At 38.2% G+C, this 22,900-nt stretch overlaps 2 protein-coding genes across 7 annotated transcripts in view; one reads left to right on the forward strand and one right to left on the reverse strand.

Annotated features, from left to right (window-relative positions):
- The window catches only part of NCAPG (non-SMC condensin I complex subunit G), a 30,316-nt gene extending 16,687 nt beyond the window's left edge, over positions 1 to 13,629 (forward strand). The window contains exons 13-21 of one of the 3 annotated variants that reach the window (XM_054825459.1): positions 977 to 1,096; positions 2,643 to 2,879; positions 3,202 to 3,383; positions 6,017 to 6,191; positions 6,597 to 6,758; positions 7,640 to 7,808; positions 11,922 to 11,984; positions 12,449 to 12,527; positions 13,231 to 13,629. In XM_054825459.1, the coding sequence (XP_054681434.1) occupies positions 977 to 1,096; positions 2,643 to 2,879; positions 3,202 to 3,383; positions 6,017 to 6,191; positions 6,597 to 6,758; positions 7,640 to 7,808; positions 11,922 to 11,984; positions 12,449 to 12,527; positions 13,231 to 13,357 (1,314 nt within the window). In that variant the 3' untranslated portion in view covers positions 13,358 to 13,629. Of the gene's footprint in view, positions 1 to 976; positions 1,097 to 2,642; positions 2,880 to 3,201; positions 3,384 to 6,016; positions 6,192 to 6,596; positions 6,759 to 6,968; positions 7,022 to 7,639; positions 7,809 to 11,891; positions 11,985 to 12,448; positions 12,528 to 13,230 lie in introns of those variants that run through there. The other 2 variants (XM_054825458.1, XM_054825460.1) reach the window with 2 other exon arrangements.
- Positions 13,630 to 17,378: 3,749 nt separating this feature from the next.
- The window catches only part of LCORL (ligand dependent nuclear receptor corepressor like), an 84,246-nt gene continuing 78,724 nt past the window's right edge, over positions 17,379 to 22,900 (reverse strand). Inside the window, exon 8 of one of the 4 annotated variants that reach the window (XM_054823847.1) lies at positions 17,379 to 18,474. In XM_054823847.1, coding sequence (XP_054679822.1) covers positions 18,415 to 18,474 — 60 coding nt within the window. In that variant the 3' untranslated portion in view covers positions 17,379 to 18,414. The remainder of the gene's footprint in view (positions 18,475 to 22,900) is intronic. The other 3 variants (XM_054823853.1, XM_054823849.1, XR_008576847.1) reach the window with 3 other exon arrangements.

Raw genomic sequence — 22,900 nt, forward strand, 5'->3', positions numbered from 1 at the left:
CTCTGGTGTCTCTCAGTGGCAAATTGTTGGGACCTGACAAGAATTCTTGGGAAGTATCTGCCTAGTCTGTTTATGTAATACTTCATAGGAATTTGGTTTTGATCATTTTTAATAATGAGACAATGGGCTAGATGACTTGTGTCAGTATGGGCATTCTTAGAATTCAAACTACAAAGAAAATTGCAACACCAATCTAGATTAGCTTAAATGTAGTGGAACCACACCTGATTTCTTTGAGATGTATAGAGTATTCTTAGAAATCCTAATTAGTGTTGATGTGTCCCCCAGAAACCTTTTCTTCTTCATTAGGTCTTTCCTTAATTTTCATACTTGTTGATTCCACTTTTCTTTCTCTAAGATCCTCCTTTTGTATTGTTGTTCGTGCTGCATTTTCACATATTACATGATTCAGGATATCTTATTGGTTGTTGTTTAAACTTGAATTCTTTAGTAAATGCAAAAATATAAAATGATCCCATTGTAGCATTCACCCTATATCTAGTCTGACTTTTCTTTTGTGCGGATTTTTACTATTGTCTTCTCAAAACTATTCGAAGTACATGAAAGTGGCTTCTGTATTTTGCAACTTGGAACTGGGTAGTGTTTCTCTGCAAGAATGCTAATGTCTTTTATGAAGAAATGTGTAGCGTTGTTGTTGGTGGGTTTGGTTTCTTTTTTATTTTTTTTAATTTCACAATGAGGGGTCAACTCAATTTTGTTTGAAAACAAATATTTATTAAAAACAAACATAAAGCAAAACACTCATGATTTTTGCCACTCTTATTGCTGATTTCAAACAACGTTCTTAATCTGCTTCTCTTTATATCTAGATAAACACAGTATATAGTAGTTACCAATTTCCCATCCCGTATGAATCTAAGTTATTTTTAGTTTTAGGGTAAGCACATTTTAGTAGTCAGTTTTTTATTTTCAATTTCTGTATTTCAACTATAAAGTCTAATATTATTGTTTCCAGATACTTCCTGGCGTAACTAATGTCCATCCAGCTGTGAGAAATATGGCAGTTCTGTGTTTGGGTTGCTGTGCCCTTCAGAACAAAGAATTTGCCCGAAAACAGCTTGCATTGCTGTTACAGGTAAAACATCTGATGGGAAATGCAACGATGGCCTATGTGACTAAGTAAATAAAACTATTCTTGCATCTATAACAAGCTGTTCTACATAATTACATTATCTGAGCAACAGTGTCTCCTAATGTCCTAAAGCTCTAGATCTGAAGAGTGTGGTTTTATTTAGATTTTTCTGATGTCTAATAATATTCAAGCTTATATTGTATCTTGGTAGTAGCATGCCTTTCTTTTGTAAGATCACCTGTTGTCTTGAAAGTCTGTAGGAATTCTTTATCCATAAGGTCTCACTTTCTTTTCCGGATCCGGATGAAATTGGTAATGTACTCATGTTATTAATGTAGAAAAGAGAAACTGTAGGATTCTGTAAGCCTGCTTTCCTTGGGAAACCAAACTAAAAATTTAACTATTTTTACATTTCTGTTACATATTTACCAGTGATCTTGGGTGTCCAATTTAATTTCTGAATTATTAATTTTGTATGGATTAAGTAAGAGTTCTTAATTAGAGGATAAAGCAATATTCAAACAAACAAATGATAGCATGGCCAAACATCTATGAATATGGAACATGTTGGGTGCCATAATACCCACATCTCCCACCTTTGTGGTAAATGTTCTGATGTTGAGCTAACTATATAAAAGATGACACTTGTTAACTTTTCAGACCTGACTTTGCAGGAAGTGTAAGTGGCCATTGTGCTTTATTATGAGTGCGTTCATGTACACACTCAAGAGAACTGTCAGCAGGCGTTGAGGTGATACGCTCAGTGCAGACACGATGACAGAGCTGTCAGTCATCACAGCAGGAGAACTTCGGGTTTCTAAAAAGTTAGCAAACCCTATTGTTTTTAATCTGCCTTTAAGTGTGTCTCATTAGAAGTCAGTTTGTTTGTTTAGGGAGGATTTAAGTTGTTTTAGCAGCTTAGAGTTTTGACTTGAGTAATTAATTCCTGTAGGTACTAAACCCCATATTCTTTGTGTAGGCCCTGTAAGCAGGGCATCAGGCTAAACACATCTAGGATCTCTAGGCTAGCCCACTATCTATGGTTTTATTTGAATGTTAATTTGAACTCTAATACATATAGTAACCTATGCAACTTTGACTTTTATTATTATCTTGCTCCCTGCTGTCTGTTTTAATCAAGCTATACAGTATTTCAGAGCAGGGATTGTCTTAAGTATTTTTTTTCTGTAGTGCCTAGCACTATGGAGCCACTATAGTCAAATAGACTTTCTGTTCGTCCAATGTCTGTTCAGAAGTTGAACAATAAAATTACATCTCATGCATACATGCTAGCTCTGTGAGTGAAATTCAGTTGGTTTTATGTGATGGAAATTGCACAGATGACTTGATAAATCCTTTCCCAGACTGTATTATAAATCCAGGTTTAAACTCGTATCACACCTTCCTAAAGTCTGAAATTTGTCCCAAGTATTATAAAAAGTTTCCCAAATTAAACAATCTTATTAAAGCAGAAAAATCTTATTATGCTTAATGTTAACAATGATGGTCTACAGTTAGATGATGTATGTATTTTCCTTATTAAACCTAGGTTTTACAAATAGATAATTTAAAGGTAAAGCTCAGTGCTTTAAAGGCAATCTTTGATCAACTAATGCTGTTTGGGATTGAGCCATTTAAAGCCAGAAGAGGCAATGACTCTCAAAGTGAAGATGCACATACTAGAACTGAAAATTGTGAGGAAGAAAGTGAAACAGTAGAGGAGGAAGAAGAGACTGCTACAGTTCACAGCCTCCTGCAGCTTCTTTCTAGTTTCTTAGACAGTGAGGTAAGAAATACTATAAAATCTGCCTTAATTTTGTTTTAAAACGATTTTTGCAGAAGATTTACCATCCCATTAGGCTGCACGTGAACATTACATGATGTGTAATTGAAATTAATGATTTAATGTTAAAATAGTTGTCCCAGAAAATGACCACAACTGTGTCACTGGTGGAGACTAACACTACACTTGAGTGAACTTTGAATTCTATGCAGGTGCAAGCAAATATGTGGATGCTTGTCAAAATAGGATGTATACCATTGTTAGAAAGTATTAGTGACAAATGCTGTGGTTGGTGTGTTGTGTATATGATTATTTCTTTCTTCAGTTTTCAGAACTTAGGACAGAAGCTGCAGAAGGCATAGCCAAACTGATGTTCTCTGGGAGGCTGATTAGTGCCAAGCTTCTTTCTCGTCTTGTTTTGTTGTGGTATAATCCTGTGACTGAAGAGGATACTCGGCTAAGACACTGTTTGGGAGTTTTCTTCCCTTTATTTGCTTATGCAAATAGGTATGGCCTTTGTAAATTATTATGCGAAAATATATGTCGGTGTAGCAGCTTTAGGAACCGTTTTTGATCTTGCACAAATAGGTATTGCACAAATGCAAATTAGACCTAAAAGGTCTAGTTCAGCCTCCTATGCATATTACTTTGAGACGTACCTAATCTCAACCTGTGACTATTCTGAAGACTTGCCATTAATTCCCTTTTACCCCTGTGGCCTGCCATTTTTTTTCTTTCCTAAGCTTATAATTGAAACTGTTCTTCAAGATACTGAATAAAAGATTAATTTAAAAAGATGTGCTTTACTTATTGTGCTGTTGAGCGCTACAGGTAGACTTTGAAGTGTCACTGAAAAGTAGCTTGCAGGAGTGCTTCAAAAGAAAATAAATGGTGCCCAGCCAATATCAAAGCAGCAGGCTGGTTGACTGTGGTTTGGGTTTTGGTTTTGTTTTGTTTTTTAACCAAAGAATAATCAAACCTAAATTCACAGCAGATTCAAAATCTCCTGTTTGTTTTGGTAGTGGACAAAGGAGGTAGAGAGCTTATGTAAGGGGATAGGAGCTTAAATAGTAATTCTCATCTCCTTTCACTTGCTCAAACTAAAAAAAGTAAGTTTAACTGACTTTTCAGTTGTTCTTAGTGGTTTTAGCCAGTCTGAACTAGCTGAATTTTTATCTGCCTTTTTTTTTATGGTTACGATTTAATTTAGGCATATTATGTATTCCCTTACCTATTTTTTCAAAACAAATAGAATTAATTTTTTTGTGGCCTACAAATTAGCACATTAAGAGGAGTAGTTCATTCGTCTGGAGAGGAAAAAACCCAAACAAATGTATTTTTGCTGTTGTCAAGGGGAAAAAACCCACCACCCAGTCTCTAGAATGGGGTTTTCCCTACTTAAATTATTTTGAAAATAAGTAACAGGAACTAATTTCATATGCTTCCAGTATCTCTGATATTGAGTAATGAATTTAAGCTTTTAACATTGATAATCTTTTACCTGTGAATATCATCTTCTGACCCTCTGAATCTTTTTTTTTTTTTAAATTATTATTATGACTCCTAATGATTGCCCACCTGAGTAATTCTGTGTATCTCAAAGTCACTTGCAAAGAGGCAACTCCTTCTGGCATCCCATAGATGATCTTTTTCATGAAAAGAAAAATGTGGTGTATGCTTTAAGCAAAAATCAGAAAAATCAGTGGAGAAAATTCTAAATCTTAATCTGGCTTATTGATTTGGAATCTCTGTTTAGTTAGGAAACCTCATTAATTTTCTGTCTCAAAACATTATCTGCATTCTGCAGCACAAACCATTCATTTTAAGATTAATCATGGAATGTCTTCAGTTACCAATACTGTATTTTCAGAAAAGAATTATTAATTATCATGTGTAATTCAGAACTGTCTGCAGAGTTTGGCTGAGGTTCAAACCTAATTTTGGTACTGATCTCTCACTGAATTTTAAAACTCCGTTTGTTTTCTGGGTGTTGCTCTGTTAACCTTTCCATCTGGTCACAGATATAATCAAGAGACTTTTTAGAATTAAATATTTGAACTCTGTGTGAGCAAAATTGTTGATATTGACTTCTATAAATATTCTGTTATGTTGATAGAGTGACATGGCACGCTAATAACAGGGACAGGATCCTGTAATGTTTTCTAAAGAGTAATAAACACTGGCAGCCTAAGAGGAGAAAGTTCTGCTTTGTGCCTATATGCTGCTCGACTTTTTATTGATTTGATTTTATGGGAAGTGATGTGAATGATACTTCAGTTATGCTTGAAGCCAATCTAAAGCCTTAAAGCTGCTGAAGGGGAGAGTTCTTCCTCCCATTCTTTCTTGCCCCAGTTTTAGTGCTCAAAAGGTCTTTTGGTCAGCTGATTTGGCTCAATAACCCAGCAGCAAACAATCTGCTTTTTTAAAACTATTTACTTTTTTGGTTTTCTCCTGTAGTTATTTGGGTTCAAGTAGGAGGTTAGCAAGTATCACAAACAAAAAAGGCTTCACTTTACTAACTAGTACCTTGTACTTTTTCACACCTTACCTTTTAAATTGTTTTGACCTGTCTTGTGGAACTACACTTTTGGACAACTTGCTGCAGAACCAAGTGCAACGTGATTTTTAGGCTTGCTTGAGCAGGAGTTATTAACTCTTCTGAGAAAAGAAAGCACAAGTAATTCTTCCAAAAATCTTGTTAACCATTGCATTTTTTTGCCAGGCTTCCTTGTGTTCTTACACAATGGGAAATATCCCCAGAGAAAAATGATAGCAGGAAGGAGGAATGAGCAGAAGACAGATTAATCTAAATAAGATCTAGAGAAATGTATTTCCGTCTCTTAAGTGAAAATATGTCTGTACACATCAGTCACGTTTTCAGTAGTAAGGATGAACTTTCAAACTATTCAGAGGCAGGAAGTGTTACTTAAAACTTACTTGAAATACTGTGTGCTAAAACTTAAAAGAAGTAGGTTCTTTGAAGCAGAAGCTGTCTCTACCAAGGTGGCTGCTCCCACTTTGCTTTGATTGATGTATTGTAATGGGTCTGTGAACTTTCATTATAGAAGAGAAAATTTAGGGGTGAATGAAGGTTTAATTTTGTCTCATTATGCTACTGATGCTTGACTCAATTGAAACAGGTCTAACCAGGAATGCTTTGAAGAAGCTTATCTTCCAACTCTGCAAACGCTGTTAAATGCTCCTGCAACTTCACCTTTGGCTGAAATAGATATTGGTAATGTTTCTGAACTGTTAGTGGACCTGACCAGACCAAGTGGACTGAAACCTCAGTCTAAAAAGTCTCAGGACTATCAGGTACAGTGTGTTAAACTGGAGGAAAGCAGTATTTGTGTCTAGAGTTTACAAACTGACCCCCTTCACTTACTGCTAGCTGTCTGGGCCTCTCTGAGACTCCTAGTGTCAGAAGCTGGATTTAATGCGTGACTGTTCAGGTAATTAAATATTTTAGCTTGACCTCCACCCCCCCACCCCCCCGACAATTAAAAAATGCTGGTAGGAACTTGCATCATGCCTGACTGTCTATATTGGGACAACTAATTATAAAAATCAGTCGGTGTGTGTATTCAAAATACTGTATTTTAGGAAAATGTTTACTATGTAAAATTAGTCATTAGCTGCTTAAATCAGAATGATCTCATTGCTGTCTCTTGTAAATAAATCACAGCGAAATTTTTGATAGCTGATTCCTTTCCTTTACAGGACTTAACAGTGCATGACAGTTTAGCAATGAAAATTTGCAATGAAATCTTGATGGACCCAACTGCACCAGATGTTCGTATTTATGCAAAAGCTTTAAATTCACTAGAACTCAGTAGTTCTTCCACAGAGAATCTTCTGGTCCTGCTCAATGAGATTCTAGAGGTAGTACATAAATAACATGGTTCTTACTTTTTTTTTCAATTGTTAGCAATCTAATATTCTGATATGCTTAAAAATGAAGTGCCTTTTGTTTACTATGACAATGTGACTGCAATTTCTCTTTTAACTAGTCTTTGAAAATTAATTTTTGATGAGTCATTCATAAAAATCTGAGCTGGTATCACTGTATAATTTACATATTTTGGCTATCAGGGAGAGTAAAACCAGTGTGAAACAGTGTGCTCAACTTGATACACGTCAGTACAGTAAGTTCTTTTGATAACTGTGGTGTAGTTTTGTTTGGGTGGGGTTTTTTTACATTAAAATAAAATGCAATATTAAGTCTCTTACAGTTTGGATGGCTTACCTTTAATTATTAACAGCTGAAATTTTATGCCTAAACTTATAATGTAACTGTGAGATCATTAGGCAACATGAAAAGGGTGCTTGATTTAAGATGAAATGGGAAGGGATTACAAGAGTGATGTGAAAGTTTTTACGTTGACGCTTTAATTAAAATGGAAAAAATAAAGTAAAAATTTGAGGGTGTGACAGAGGAAGACAGTGGTATATAGAAATGTTAAAAAGAATGCTGATCCACTATGGGCATATCATCCAGAGGACTGAGATGGAAAGTTCCAGTTGCTTTTTAATGTGTTTTAGGTTTCCTTCAAAAAAAAAAAAAAAAAAAAAATTGGGGGATTTCAGTGCCTGGTGTTGATGGAGAAAGTGTTTCTCCTTTCAACTTGACTAATCATCTTCATGTCGCACATTGTATCCTTCGTACAGTAAATGTAACTAATCCTATTAGTGGGTAAATTTAATGGATAAAAGAAATAGTTGTAAAATTAAGTAGCATTTAACATTAAATGTCTGTTCCCCAGAAAGTGAAAGATAAACTTTGTCAAAGAGCTATTGAGAAGATGAAGATGAACTTGACCAAAGATTCTAATGTGGGCAAAGACCACTCTGAAAGGACTGAGGAAACAGGCCTCTCTGAAAGGACGCAGGAAACTGACATCACATCTGAAAATACTATTCAAAATGAAGAAGGTAATTCAGCACAGGTGTAGTTTAGTAGTAGGTATATAACTGACTTGTTTAGATGTATATGAAAATATGTTTTCTCTTTCATCCATTAAATTAAACTACTTTTTGGAAAATGTGGGAAAAGTTAACATCTGGTAAATATGCTTACAGTTTAAAATATTTGTACTGAAGTACTTTCCATTTTTATTGCTTTTTTGATCAGATTCTATGTTCTCTAATTCTCCATATTACTCTAGTATAACCAGTGCTGTATTTTGAGTCCTAAGCTCTGCCCTGCAGCTCACTCTTTTTAACAAAGACAGTATTAAAATGGGCTTTTTTTTTTTTTTAGCTGCTTGGCACACTCATGTGCCTGTTAAATCCTAGTGCCAACTAACTCCTCTTTAGAATGTGACTTGCTAACTTGGAGGAAGAAACAAGTACTCTGTGGAGTTTTTAGACTTTGGAGTTATCACGCCTGTGCTTCTTGCAGACTATATTACAGCAGTATGTAGCTGATATCTTTGGTGTTGACACCACTCCGTCCTTGTTACGAGCTTCTATGTCACAGCCAGATTTGGTTTTTATTGCTGTTTAAGAGCTTGCAGGGTTAGTAGCTGGTAGACTTTCCATGGCCTGCACAGCTTATGCAGCTGCATGTGTGTTAGCAGCGTACATTGTGCTGGTGGCACAGAAAGTCTAGCATTTTTCAGCAGAAAAGCTTGTTTAGGTTTGCTTGCAAAGATATTGACATGCAACTGTTTTAAGCAGATCATATTTTCTTTTAACATTTCTTCTAATTATTTGTTTATATTTATTTTTAGTGGATTATTTCAGGGCTTTAATCTGTTGTTTCTGTAAGTGTCAAATACTTTGATTTTTTTATAATCTTCTATGTTTATTTCTTCAAATATTTATTGGATGGGAAGTTGGAAGTACGCTTTTGAGAAAATAGTTGTACTGTTTTCTGCTAATCTGATAATACTTTTTGGTACAAATTTCTCATGAAAGAGGATTTTTGAGCACTTCTAAAAGCAGGCTGTAGGAGAAAAACATTGTTCCCTTCCCCTCTCCCACACCTCCCCAAATACATTTGGGATCATTAAAAATAAAGCACTGTTTACTACTTCAAACTTATAAATGATAGCTGTGGGCAAAAAGGGCAACAGACGCTATTTTTGTCCTTCAATTGCCGCACGGGAGATTGAGATTTGACATTAGGAAAAAAGCTTCCTAGCAATAACAGATTGCTGAAGAAAGATTTCCTACAATTGGTAGAAATTTTAAGACTAGAATAGAATATTTCAGTTGGAAAGGTTCTACAATGATCATCTAGTCCAACTGCCTGACCAATTCAGGGCTGACCAAAAGTTAAAGCACATAATTAAGGGCATTGTTCCAATGCCTCTTAAACACTGACAGACTTGGGGCATGGACCACCTCTCTAGGAAGCCTGTTTCACTGTTTGAACACCCTCTCAGTAAAGAAATGCTTCCCAAAGTCCAGTCTAAACCTCCCCTGGTGCAGCTTTGAATGATTCCCACGTGTCCTGTCACTGGATCCCAGGAAGAAGAAATCAGCACCTCCCTCTCCGCTTCCCCTCCTCAGGAAGCTGTAGAGAGCCATGAGGTCGCCCCTCAGCCTCTTTTTCTCCAAACTAGTCAAACGCAGAGTCCTCCGCCGCTCATCACAGGACATTCCTTCCAGACCTTTCACCAGCTTTGTTGCCCTGCTCTGGACGCATCCGAGTACCTGAATATCCTTCTTAAATTGTGGGGCCCAGAACTGCATGCAGTACTCAAGGTGAGGCCACACCAATGCTGACTACAGCAGAACAGTCACCTTTTTTGACCAGCTGGTCAAATGCATCCCAGCGTGAGGGTTGTTCTCTTGGCTGCCAGGGTCCACTGCTGACTCGTATTGAGCCTGCCGTCAACCAGCACCCCCACATCCCTTTCTGCAGGGCTGCTCTCCAGACACTCCTCTCCCAATTTATACTTGTGCCCAGAGTTACTCCATCCCAGGTGTGGAATCTGGCACTTGGACTTGCTAAATTTCATCCCATTGATGATTACCCAATGCTCCAATCTATCTAGATCCCTTTGCAAGGCATCTTGTCCCTCAAGAAACAGCAGCACCTCCCGGTTTGATATCGTCAGCAAAGTTGCTAATGGTGCATTCAACTCCTGCATCCAGATCCTTGACAGATGTATTGACCAGAACTGGCCCTAGAATTGAACCCTGTGAGGAACACTGCTGGTAACCGGTCACCAGCCAGATGTAGCCCCATTCACTACAACCCTTTGAGCTCTGCCCTTCAGCCAGTTCTTCGCTCAGTACGCCATGAACCCTCTCATCCCACAGTTGGACACTGTCCAGAAGGATGCTGTGAGGGCCAGTATCAAAAGCCTTACTAAAATCCAGAAAACCTACATCCCCCACCTTCTGTTAATCCACTAGATGGGTGACTTTATCATAGAAGGATATCAAATTGCTTAAACAGGACTTTCCCTTTGTGAACCCATGTTGACTGTGCCTGATGACTGCATTATTCTTTAAATGCCTTTCAGTAATACCCAGTATGATCTTTTCAATAATTTTCCCAGGAACTGAGGTCTGACTAACAGGTCTGTAGTTTCCTGGCTCTTCCCTCATGCCCTTCTTGTAGATGGGAATAATATTGTCAAGCTTCCAGTCAGCAGGGACCTCCCCAGACTCCTAAGACTTTTGTTAGATGATTGAGAGAGGTCCTGCCATAACATCCGCTAGCTCCTTCAGTATTCTGGGATGAATCCTCTCAGGCTGCATGGACTTAGAATCATGGAATCATTTCCATGTCCCTAAGCACCACATCCACCCATCTTTTAAATACTTCCAGAGATAGTGACTCAACCACTTCCCTGGGCAGCCTGTTCCAGTGCTTGATAGCCCTTTTGGTGAAAAAAATTTTCCTAATACCCAATCTAAACCTCCCTTGGCACAACCTGAGGCCATTTCCTCTTGTCCTGTCGCTTGTTAGTTGGGAAGACAGACTGACACTCACCTGGCTACAACCTCCTTTCAGGTAGTTGCAGAGAGCAAGAAGGTCTCCCCTCAGCCTCCTTTTTGCCAGGGTAAACAACCCCAGTTCCCTCAGCCGCTCCTCATCAGACTTGTGCTCTAGACCCTTCACCAGTTCCCTTGCTCTTCTTTGGACGTGCTCCAGCACCTCAACGTCTTTCTTGTAGTGAGGGGCTCAAAACTGAACACAGTACTTGAGATGTGGCCTCACCAGTGCCAAGTACAGGGGGACAATCACTTCCCTAGTCCTGCTGGCCAGACTATTCCTGATACAAGCCAGGATGCTGTTGGCTTCCTTGGCCCCTTGGGCACACTGCTGGCTCATACTCAGCTTACGGACATTCAGCTGATACAACTAGTCTCTTAGAATTTCAGTGTCCTCAAATGGAATGTTACTGTTACCACGCTTGTGGCCCTCTGACTCGGGGGACCAGGCAGCCTGAGGTCCATCAATATTATTAAAGACTGAAGCAAAAGAAGCATTGAATGCCTCCGCTTTTTCTTCGTCCCTATTAGTCAGGTGACCATCTTCAACAAGTATCAGTCCAATGTTTTCTGTAGCTCTCCTCTTGCTATTAATGTACTTAAAAAAGCCCTTTTTGCTATCTGACACAACACTGGCCAGTTTCAGCTCTAACTGAGCTTTTTTGCCTTTTGTGTCTTCTCCCTGCATATATGAACCACAGCTCTGTAATCTTCCTGCGAAGCCTGACCTTGCTTCCAGAGGTCATACCATTTCTTTTTTTCCTCTTGAGCTCCACCAGGAGTTTCCTGTTCAGTCGAGGTGGTCTTCTGCCCCCTTGCTTGACTTCCAACGCAATGGAAGGGGCTAAACAGTTATCAGGAATAGTTGACATGTGATTGACCTATGTTAGGGCAGGACTATAGCTGAGTGATGTTTTAAGCTTCCATCCAATTTCTAGTTTAGGGAAAAAGTGGGGTTAAAATTGCATGGCTTTTTTATATAACAGTCAAAACTTAAAATATCGGTACTTAAATTAAAAGTTGATTATTTGTGACTTCTGCATGTGCTATTCTGTTTAACAGAAAATAGTAAAGATGCACTTCATATTCCAGTTAATGAAGTTAAAAGTAAATCAACTGCAAAACTGAAATCCACAAGAAACAAAGCTGGCAAAGGTATGCACTATTTTCTTGCTGGCTACAATACTAGTTGTTTGTAGTAAAATAAATTTACACTAACTTTTTGTGAACGTATAGATATAAAAAACATTCGGTCTTCATACTCTGCTGTAGTTTTTAAAATTTTATTTGTTAAAGGATTAAAGTAGTCTGTTTTGTGGAATTTTTTTGTGATGTTAGCCTCTCCCAACAACACAGATTTAAAAAAGAAAAAAAAGTCCAACTACGGGATTTCAAGATAATTTAGTCACAGTCATTTACAGTAACATACAGGTGTTCATGGGAGAAGTGGTATGCTGCGGGTTTCTTGTTGTTGGTTTTGTTTTGCCACCACATTCTATCTGTGGTGACTGAATATTTGTACGTTTCAATGCAATATCAAACATTGAAGAAAGATACAAAGCTAGTTTAAGACAAGAGATGCTATCATCATATGAAAAGAGACTTTTGCTTATACTTAGGACAACAGAAAGCAGCAGCAGAAGTGAGGTCTGTGAGCAGAAGAAAAACTGGCACAACTGTAAAAGGCGGTGGTGAAAGGTAAATCCTTTTCTCTCCACCATCAAAACTGTGATGTCTGTTCTAGCAAGGAAATTTAATTGCAATGTTTTTCTTTCCCCAAACCTCCATCTTTAACATCCTCTATTTCTAATACATATTTCCTAATAAATATTTAAGAAAAAGAATTTCTTCAAACCGGTACTTTCGAAACAATAGCAAGTTTGACAGCTGCACATTTGATTATCATTGCCTAAAAGCCTGTAATATTTTTTTTTTAACATACCTCTTGTGCGTAGAGTTAACATACATTCTAGTCAACAAAAGTTAGGTTTTTGGTTTGCATTATTATTCTTTGTCCAGTCACTTTTTCTGCATTTTTTTAGTAACTGTTCTATGGACGAATCAGATTTTTTATTTTTTAATTTAAATTCTTCCCCCCCCCCCCTTCACACTTTTGTTGCTTGGTTGTCAACAGGTAGTTGCCTTTTGCCTATTTGGCGGGTTTACTTTGATACTGGCTAATCTTTTGGGGTTTTTGCTTATTTTGCAACTGCTAACACTTGGTTATCTTTACTGATACTGCTTTATCACTTGGAAAACATTAATATATTCTTCTCTAAAAAGTTTACCATTAGTAAGAAGTACTTTTCTTCTTTAAGATCATGTTTCAAGTTTGCTAATATAAAAACTCTTCAGTTTCCTTGGTCTTTTTGGCCTTACTTTAAAATATTTTACATTTCAGTGCTGATGAAATTCCAGAATCAGTACCAATGTCAAGTTCAAGGCCTTCAAGACGAGCAAAAACAGTGGCCCTTGAAAAAACAAGAATGAATCTTTCAAGAGTTTTTAACAGGGAAGCAGATCAATGAAGACAAAAGGAGAAAAAGTTTGTTAGTGCTAGTAGTTAACCTCAGACTTGAAAAATAAGATCTGCTTTGTTGTTAATCATATTTAACTCTTTCTTATGTTATGATCATTTATAATTCTATATTTTTCTAGGAACTCTTTTTCTTAAAATAGATGCTTTAGATGATTTTCTTGATATGAAGTCCATCATGTAATGAAAACATATTAAAGTATTACCTGAACAAAACTTGGCTTTTTTTTTTAACTTTATAGAGAAGAATTCTTTTTAGCTACAAATATTGCTGTTGGTGGTAAGTACTTAATAGTTAAAGCTGGTTTGATATTTAACATTATTCAGAGAGAATGTTTGACCTGGAGTGGCTGCTTGTGATGGCAGCAGTTTTAAATGTACCTACCTTTCACACACCTACTTTCTTCATTTATTAGCCTGTGCATCTGCTGACCAGATTTTATTGTTCGCATTAATGTAAACTAGAATTCATCTTGTGAATTCTGCTTCCTGCAGATATGTGTCCATTTTATTTTAAATAATGTCAAAATGCTAAAACTGAGTTACTGATTTTACAAACCTAAGCCTGGAAGTCTGCTACTGATCTTGACCTTGTTACATAAAATCAGTAATGTGCTTTTAGAAAAGCATAAAAATATTTGTGGTACAAAATAAGATCCAATAAGGAAAGGAATACTTCAGTACAGAAGAATGAAATACTTTATAAGGTCTGCGTACTGTCTTGAAAGTGGCGTACAACTGTGATTTCTTTGTAGCTTTGAAGTTCACAAACCTTTTTCTAATGACATATCTAGGAATAGTCTAAGTTTTACAGAGACAGCAGACAATTAAGCTGCATGTAGTAGTCACTGGTGGTTGAGCAGATTCACCCTGGAAATGCTAGCGTTGTGGTTTGGCAACACTCTTGTCAGTCATGTCTGTCTTGGTTACAATAGCGGGAATTTCCAAGGCAGTCGTAGAAAAGTCCTGTTGATTGCTTGACACGTGCATCTCGACTACTGGTGCCGAATGTAGCTTTGTAAGGAACTTGCATTTAAAAAAGGTAAATATACTGTAAATGATCTTTGGTAATTCTCAGAAATGGCTTAGGGCCACAAGTGAAAAGCAGCGTTCCCAAAGTGTAATGCCCAAACTATTATGCTATTTTCAAGCTTGCATATAGAAATCAGACAGGATTGTATTGCTTTTCCTTCCTTTCAGTTTTCGTTGGAAACTTGTCAAACCGCAAAATGCTATGGCACACTTTTCTGCTGATATTTGCTATTCAGAAACTTATGTAACTCTGAATTACTTTTATTCATCGCTTTAAACAGAATTTAGAAGTCCTGGGCTCCCTCTTTTGATAATTCTTTTCTTCAAATCCCCAACTTGTGTTCTAGTGTGAGTTTGTGTATATGTGACCACTTGAGACCACAGACACTGTCTGTCCCCTTGAATGCTGCCTGAATGTAGTTCGAAAAGGTGAAGTATAGATTTCAGTTTTTCTCAGCTGATTGTCAATCAGAGCTTCCCTTGTGCTTTAAAGTTTAGGGGTTTTTAAAAATTATTTCAGTTACAACTTCACTCTCGTGAGTGGTTTGCTGTTCTACCACTAATACACTTTCAACAACTGCTGCCTAGTCCACTCTTACTTTTGGAGCAGGAGCAATAGAAATTTATAAAGGCTTCTCTGGGAATGCCTTCCTGAATAAATCAAAGACCTTCAGTTTTGCTGCCTTGCTGTTCTGTTGTGCCTTGCCTTGCTACACGTGCAGGTTCTGCCTTGCTACACGTGCAGGTTCTGCCTTGCTACACGTGCAGGTTCTGCCTCTGGCATCTCTCCGGGAACACTGTACTGGAAAGATCAGCTTTCCCTGAAGTCACCTCTCAGTCGGTGGATGTCTCTGCTGTGGGATGGTTTCATGGGTGTGTATGAATAGAAGACAGACCCTGACAAATGTGAGCGAGTTCAGTGGAGGCCCCCACGCTGGTCAGGGGGCTGGAGTGCTTGCCCTGTGTGGAGAGGCTGAGGGAAGCTGGACTTGTTCAGCCTGCGCGTGTTGAGAGGACCCCCAGTTACCTACAAGGAGTGTCTTGAGGAGATGGGACAGGCTTTTTGTTGTTGCACGTGATGGGAAGATAAAAATCAGTGGGCGTAAGTTGAAACTTGGACCAGACTGTAAGGAGAAAGAGGCAGTGGAACAGGTTGGGAACAGTTGGAACAGGTTGCCCTGAGAGGCTGTGCAGGCTTTGTCCTAGGAGGTTTTTAAGACCTGACTAGGTAAAGTCCTGAACCAGCTGCTTTGCCCTCAGAGCTGGCCTGCCTTGGGGTGGGGTGTAGAACTGTGGACCTCCTGAGGTCCTCTGGTACCTCAATTACTCTGTGATTCTCTTTCAGGCTAGAAACTTGACCAGCAACTGGCAGGTAATTTCCAGCCCCTCTGGGCTCTTCCCTTGCCCTGCTCACTGTCAAGGGAAGGGTTTTCTGTGTGATAGAAAATTTGGTATGCTCTTACAAAATTACTTCATCTTTTGAGGAGGGATGGTTGCTTAATTGCAGGGTAGGATCATCAAATACGTGTTGTATTTTTCAGCGCTGATTGTTAGCAATAATCAAGGTTTAAATGTATGTAGCTGACTTTCTCAGCAAGTCATATATGGTAGCAATAGAGTAGAGCCAAAGGTGATAAGGAGCCAAGTCTCAAAGTATCTTACTACCTGCAGTGACAACTCTTGACTTAATATGCGTTACTACTTCTGGCTAATATGGTGCTGATTTTTATTTACTTTAATTATAACTTCTTGGCTGCTTAATTAGGGAATAAAATGTGAATCCCTAAAATATTCTAATTGACTTAAAACCAGCCTCTTTGTTGCTCTGAAGCAATTACTGTGCATCCTCTCTCTTTTTTGCTGGCTAAACACAACAAGGTATCCAGAGCGCACGAGCCAAACTAGACCTAGACTAGAAGACTCAATTCCATATTAAATAATGATAAAAGAGCAGGGGTCATTTGTTGTCAAACTTAAAATGATCCGATGTTTATTCCTACACTAGTTTTTGTTTCTTAGAACCAGTTTTGTGATTGTTTTTGTTTGCTTGCCTCATCAGTCTCTTCAGACTACAATCTAAAAGATTTTTCTCTTGCTAAGAACCTCCTTTGGCTGGTTGCTATCTCAAGATGAAGAGTGCTGCACCAAGAACATTTCTTTTTATAGTTTGGTTTATCGTGTGACTTAGAGAAGTGGTAGTGAGGTTGGGTTATGCCTGTATCTGACTCCCATCTGAAAACCTTTGAACACATCAGCCAACTGAAACTCAGTATGACATAAAAGAAGACATCCTAATTGCTAAAAGTTAATGAAAACAGCTGCTTGGAGGTGAGACATGTCTGCAACAGAAGAGTTCTGGTTGAACTCTGCCTTTGAAATGAGAAAATCCACATGGCATCTCCTCCTCTGGGCACCTGAACAAGATAGCAGCTGTATTAGCTCCGCTGTTGGCAGGACTGTTGTGTCCCTTTTTGGATAGCCCTTGACTCCTTACAGTGCCTTGGTGGGGCTCTGCTGAAGCCAACTTCAGCGTCTCTTCCCCAGGAAGTTTAATGTTCTCTTTGGCTTTCTTGCCCCATAGAACCCAAATGCATTAACTAGTCAAGCTACCATACTGTCTAGAGGGGCTTTGTGTGATAATGAATGTTCATTCTTTAATCATGTTCTGCACTGTCTGACACTTCAGTGACTCAAAATCCTTGTGGGATCTTGTGAGACATACCAGCATTCACAGGACTCTGTTTATTTTGGTTACTGGATTGCACCTGCAAACCAACAAGCTTCTGTAAAGAAGAATTGCATCTTCATTTTTGTTAAGTAAGATGGTAATTTTAAGTGAATCCTTAAAACTTTTGTTTTATAAAATACAGTGTCTTTAAGGAAATTTCCTTCTGGAAAATTAGTTCTTGGCAAGTACAGGACAGATAGAATCTTAAGAAGCTGAATTAAGAAACCTCTATTCTAGCTATTGAATGTATGACTGTAGGAAAGAGAAATATATGGTTTTATGCTAACTGCTGTTATAGCTCTAGTTGTGATGAATGAAGTACATGAACCTTGCTAAAGCTGATCTAAGCATGGATCATCTACAATGTTGTCAGCTACAACCATTTACTACTTCATTGAGTAGAGTTTAAAATTTTGATGTTTACATTGAGTTTCCAAAGTACATGGGGGGAAAAAATGAAATAGGAAGAGCATTTACATCCATTTTAATTGGTGGCAGGCATAAATTCATAAAAACAAAAGGGGAAGAAGGACCATTTAGCAGAAACCTCAAAAAGTGCAGATACAGATGCGTTGAATGACAATCTTTCAAGAGATTCTCCTGCAGGCTTGGCCTTTCTTTTAGATATTACAGTCATTAAACACTGTCACACAAAAGTTCTCAAGATAAATGAAGATGAAAGCATACTGCAGAAACAAACTGGTGCTTCGATACATTTCAATCCACTTGTGAAGGAGATCTCCTCAGATAATTTCCTTTTTACTGCTTTGCTTCGAGGTAGTCGGTCTCCACCTGTTACAGATTTGTTTGAATTGTCATTACCATAAATCTTTACATGGTGACCTATGCCACAAATTACATAATATATTAACTTTCGTGCACAAAAATAAAATTGGGAAATAATAATTAAACTTAACATAGAAAAATCACAATACCATTAAAGGGGAACATCTGATTCTGATATAAATTTGTACTGCAAGAATTTCATGATGGTCAGATGTGAAACTTTAAAAAAAGAAAAAGTACATCAAAATGAATAATGCTAGTAGTAATATAAAGCCAAATCACACAAGATCATTTCAAGATCAATGTAATAAATGCTTATTATTCAGCAGAAAAAAAATCAGGACAATGTACAAAATAATAGTGCAAGAACAGCTGCAATCTATTTGTTCTCATCAGTTTTGAGATTTTGGTTAAAAACTTTACAGCTGGCGAGAGATGCTGCTGAAAAACTCAGATTCCACTCAGTGGGCTGATTAAGGCACATCTTTATGGACTTCAAATGTTCATTTTCTGTGTTCATGTCTATTGAATTCTGCGGCTCCGAGACTTTCACTTGTAGCGTGCTGTGAGAAAAGAAGTGGGGGTGGGAGAGGGGAAAAAAAATGAGAAAAAGTTTAGTACGCTTTCCTCTTCCCCTGCAAACAAGCAAACTGATAAGAGGCGAGATGAGGTGGTGGCAGATTGTGTACACAGTTGGTTTGGTTGTTTGTTTTACTGCACTACGTTCTGAGAGCAGAACTTGACTGTGCTGTGCTCACCATGTTGTAGTTGGGCTTTTGTAGTGGAATGGCTGAGTTAATTCACAGGCTCCATCCCTACTATTTTTTTCTTTTTTACTGCCTACCTCCTGCAGAGATCTGTCTCCTACCTGCAATTCATGCTTTCTCACCATCCTCTTCAAAGATTTCAAGAACTCCAAAACTGATACAAAGGTGGAAATACTTCCAATTACTGAGATACTAAAGTTCTCTGTATTGTAATTAAGGGTAGGAGGTAATGATCATGCTATAAGCTACCCGCACACCGTTTCTCCTATCAAAGAAGTGTTTAAGCAACAACAATAGCTCTTCATGGCTCTTTCTTGCTGTGTTTCAGGAAACCAGGTGCAAATTATCAAGACCTGAATCTCCTGAAGTGTAGTGTGCACATGGGTGAACAGTCTGGCTGAGGACATTCAGTAATTATAAAACTATAACCTAAAATGTATTAGCTTGTGCTACTGAAATACTATTGACCGATTAAACTTTTTCCTGTGTCATTGCACGAGGGAAAGACAGCTTATGTAACAGCTAAAGTGACAAGTCATTGTTATTTTTCACAGATCATCTGAAACACAATTTTTTTTTTTTCTTTTACAGTTCTGTGCATGCTCTCTCGAAAGCTGTGTGCCTGACACAGGAGTGAAACAGGCATTTCTAATTTACTAACCCTAGTTCCTAACCCTCCATAACTGTGGTGCTGCTCCCGTGCCCTGCATTTCCTTGTGTCCTTGTTATTCTGCCTCTTTTTGTCTTGGTTTTGCCTTGTGCCTTTTTCCTTGGTTCTTTCCTGGTTTGCACACAGTCATGTTGCTCTGATCTTTTGCTTCCCATAGGAAACCCGGAGCGCAAGGTAGGTGACAGCAGACTTTAGTCAGCAAGGTTACTTTCTTGAATTTACCACCTCTTCAGACTTGAACCTTTGTTCTCGCTTGCTGTGAGGCAAGTCAAAGCCTTTCCTTATGACCATGGGATTAAGTGTGTAGATGAGATGGGGCTAGGGCTGAGTTCTGCCACCTTGCAGCTTTGCTCACCCCTGCTGATTATCTGCTTTCCAGGCATGGCCAGGGAGCAAAACTTAAACTCTTAACAGAAATAATCAACAGCTAAATGAAGAGAGAGGCCTGGAATATTGTTTTGGAGTTTGGTGGTTGGGTTTGGTTTTTTTGGGGTTTTTTTTTTGGTGGTTTTTGTTATCTGAAAGGAACAAAAATGCTTTGGGGATCAGGAAATTGCAAACTAGGAAGTAGTATATACCTGGAAAGGGCTTTAAAGAGCAGTATTTCTACTGATTTTTTAAAGCAGTAGATACATAAAACTTATTTAATGCTAGGCAACTGCCAGACAGAAAAAGCTAAAGCTTCAGGCTTCTCCAACAATTTGGCATGTTACTTCTGTAGATAAACTAGTTGTTGTACTAAATTGGTACGGCCTGTTTTCCAACCACCACTGCTAGCGGTAACAGACTGCTGTTATCTATCTATCCTGCATACTTGGATTTGGTGTCGTTGTGACCATAAATCCTTCCCCAGTGCTTGCACTGCAAATCAAAATGCGGCGTGCTGCACTACTACCAACCAGCGCTTTCCAAGTAGTTGACTATAATGGTTTCCCTCTTGGAGGGACTGTCCTACTCTCTCAGGTTTTGTAGATTTCTGTACAAGATGTAAAAGGCAGGACTGAATTTGCAAAACTAGAACTGAAGCATATGCTGGTAATTGTCATGCAGTAATTTACCTCTTAGAAAAGAACTCTAGGAAACTTGATAGTGTGGCACTTTACGAGAAGGCATAAAAACAGGAATAGAAAAAAATTAATGTTTTTTTCAGTTCCCCAGTATGGGTAACATCAACATAAAAAGCTCAAGTATTTTAGGAAATTTGACCTTTGTAAAAATAAAGTGGAAAAGAATACAGTTAGAAATCTGCATGAATGTATTTGTTAACCACCTAGTCTTTCATGTCACTCTTCATTCTTTTACCTATAGTAATTTATTTTCTAGCTGTTGATGTAATAAGGTATGAAAATGGTGTATTTAAATAGTAATTTTAAAGCAAAGAATATAATTAAGGTGTAAAATTAAATAGAAGCCGTTGAATTTCTCCAGCCAGATCCATCAACAGATTCTACTCTTAAGTTTTATTCTGCTCTGCTTACAAAAGGTGCACTGTGTGTTAAGCATGCCTAGCAAAAGAAAGTGATGTTTCCTACAGAACCCTCCTGGCAGGAAGAGCTGCAGGTTACAGACTGAAGTTACCAGAAGCCATGCAGCGTATTTGGGTAAAGCTTGGAGTTAGGCTGTAGAGTATCTCTACTCTACATCCTCCTGGAGTTCTCCACCCCCGGTAAGAGGGTGGAGGTCCCTCTAACTTCCTGGACAACAGGCAGTTCCTGATCTTACATCATGGTCTCTAAAAAGGTTGGCATTTCCAAACCTGAAGCCATCTGTTTACTAGTCCAGCAATTATCATGTTTTGTTTTTATTCATTTGGGATTGACTCAGTCAGCTTTTTGGAAGTCAGCTACAGGTGCTGCTGTAAGATGGAACATGAACTCCAGCTGTGGCACATTCAATAGTTCTGCTTTCAGTAGTGAATTCAAAGACAGGCCAACAGTGGTAAAAGCTCAGTCAAAAAGATGAAAACAGTCTTTATTTTTTTATTAATAATGTATAATAAACTAGTGATATTTCTTGCAAATTCAAATGCTTTTTTTCATCTTTCATTACACTACCCTCTACCAACCCTTATCCTCTAACTACTCTTGAAGTGCTGGTAACATATTTACTGCTTAATTTGAAAGATTTCATATTTCAGAGTGTACAATAACTGGATCCTGATCATTCTTGTCTCTTCTTAGACGGTAAAAAAAAAAACAAACTATACCTTTTTGACCTGAAACAATAGCAATTTAAAAAAAATAACTCCCTGAGATGTAAACTGTGTGTTTCTGCAGTCCTTTAGCATGTGTTATATCACTGCTCTGCATAAGGACCATGTTCAGTCTTACAAAGATCTTTGACTCTTCTCTGTGAGTGAGCATTTGTGAATTAGTGGAATGGCAGGAGGCACTGGGTGCTGCACAGAGCAGCGAGAATGTGGTCACACGAAGGTCATGCATGTACAGTGACATCACACCCTGTTTTGCCAATGCAAGCTGAGGATGCCCTCACAGGCAACCAACAGGTCAGTTGGTTGTTAAGTGCTGACTCCTAGATATTTTTTTCCAGGTATTGTAACTCTCAGTGCCCAAGTCACCATTACTAAATCATCTCTGATTTCACTCTTTCAACAGTATTGGAAAACAGAGGTAATTGCCCACGTTACTGTAACAAAGCACAGCAACGCCAACGGACTCTGAAGCCCTATCTGGTCTCCCCTGGCTGAGCAGCCAACCCTGTGCGTGGTTATGTCTCCAGGCCTGCTAGGACCTAAAAGAATTGTCTCTCTCAGAAGAAATCTTCCTCCTGTCATTAAAGCAAAAGGAATTAAATAGAAAGGTCTTTGAATTCAACCCTCCACTAGAGCAAACAACAGGCCTTCCCATGCTCCTAAAAGCTAAAGAAAACCCTGTTCTTTTATATACTTCCAGTTGAAACTAATTGAATACAAATAGTTTTTCTGAAATTTTGCTTTTCCTTCTTTAGTTTTACTCAACTTATTGTTATGATAACAGAAATACTGATTTTTAATAGGACGTGAGAGCTATGTCAGCTCACTACGTAAGTTGATAGGCTGCCAAGCACAAAAAGAAAATAATATTCTTTGAGCTTCTTGTTTTCAGTTTGGAACTGCGTTCTTCAGGTAAAAAAGGAATTTGATACCTGTTGTACGAAAATGACAAAGTTAAAAAGAATCTGGCTAGCTCAAGTCCATAGATTTGCTGAGTTTATCTGTGCCTACGACATGTCAAGGCCACACAGAAAAAGTACCAATAGGGATAAATGTTTGCTATCTATTAGGTGCTCCTCAGCATTTCCTCTCAAAGAGATTACCATCACATGTGTGTTTGTATGCTCTAAAATGACGATGAAAGTATCACTGTAGGGTTATGTTTCTCCAAATCGTTTGCAACACTTGCTCAATAGAATGAACATGTCTCCTGCACAAGTAGCTGAGAGCTGGTCAAACTGCGTTTTTACCCTCCTGTCTGATAAAAATTGTACAAACTGAACCTGTTAAACTGCACCATCACCAATGTGCAAATTTATAGCCCAGAAAGCATAAAAGCA

Source organism: Grus americana, chromosome 4, assembly GCF_028858705.1.
Source record: "Grus americana isolate bGruAme1 chromosome 4, bGruAme1.mat, whole genome shotgun sequence".
Taxonomy (NCBI): domain Eukaryota; kingdom Metazoa; phylum Chordata; class Aves; order Gruiformes; family Gruidae; genus Grus; species Grus americana.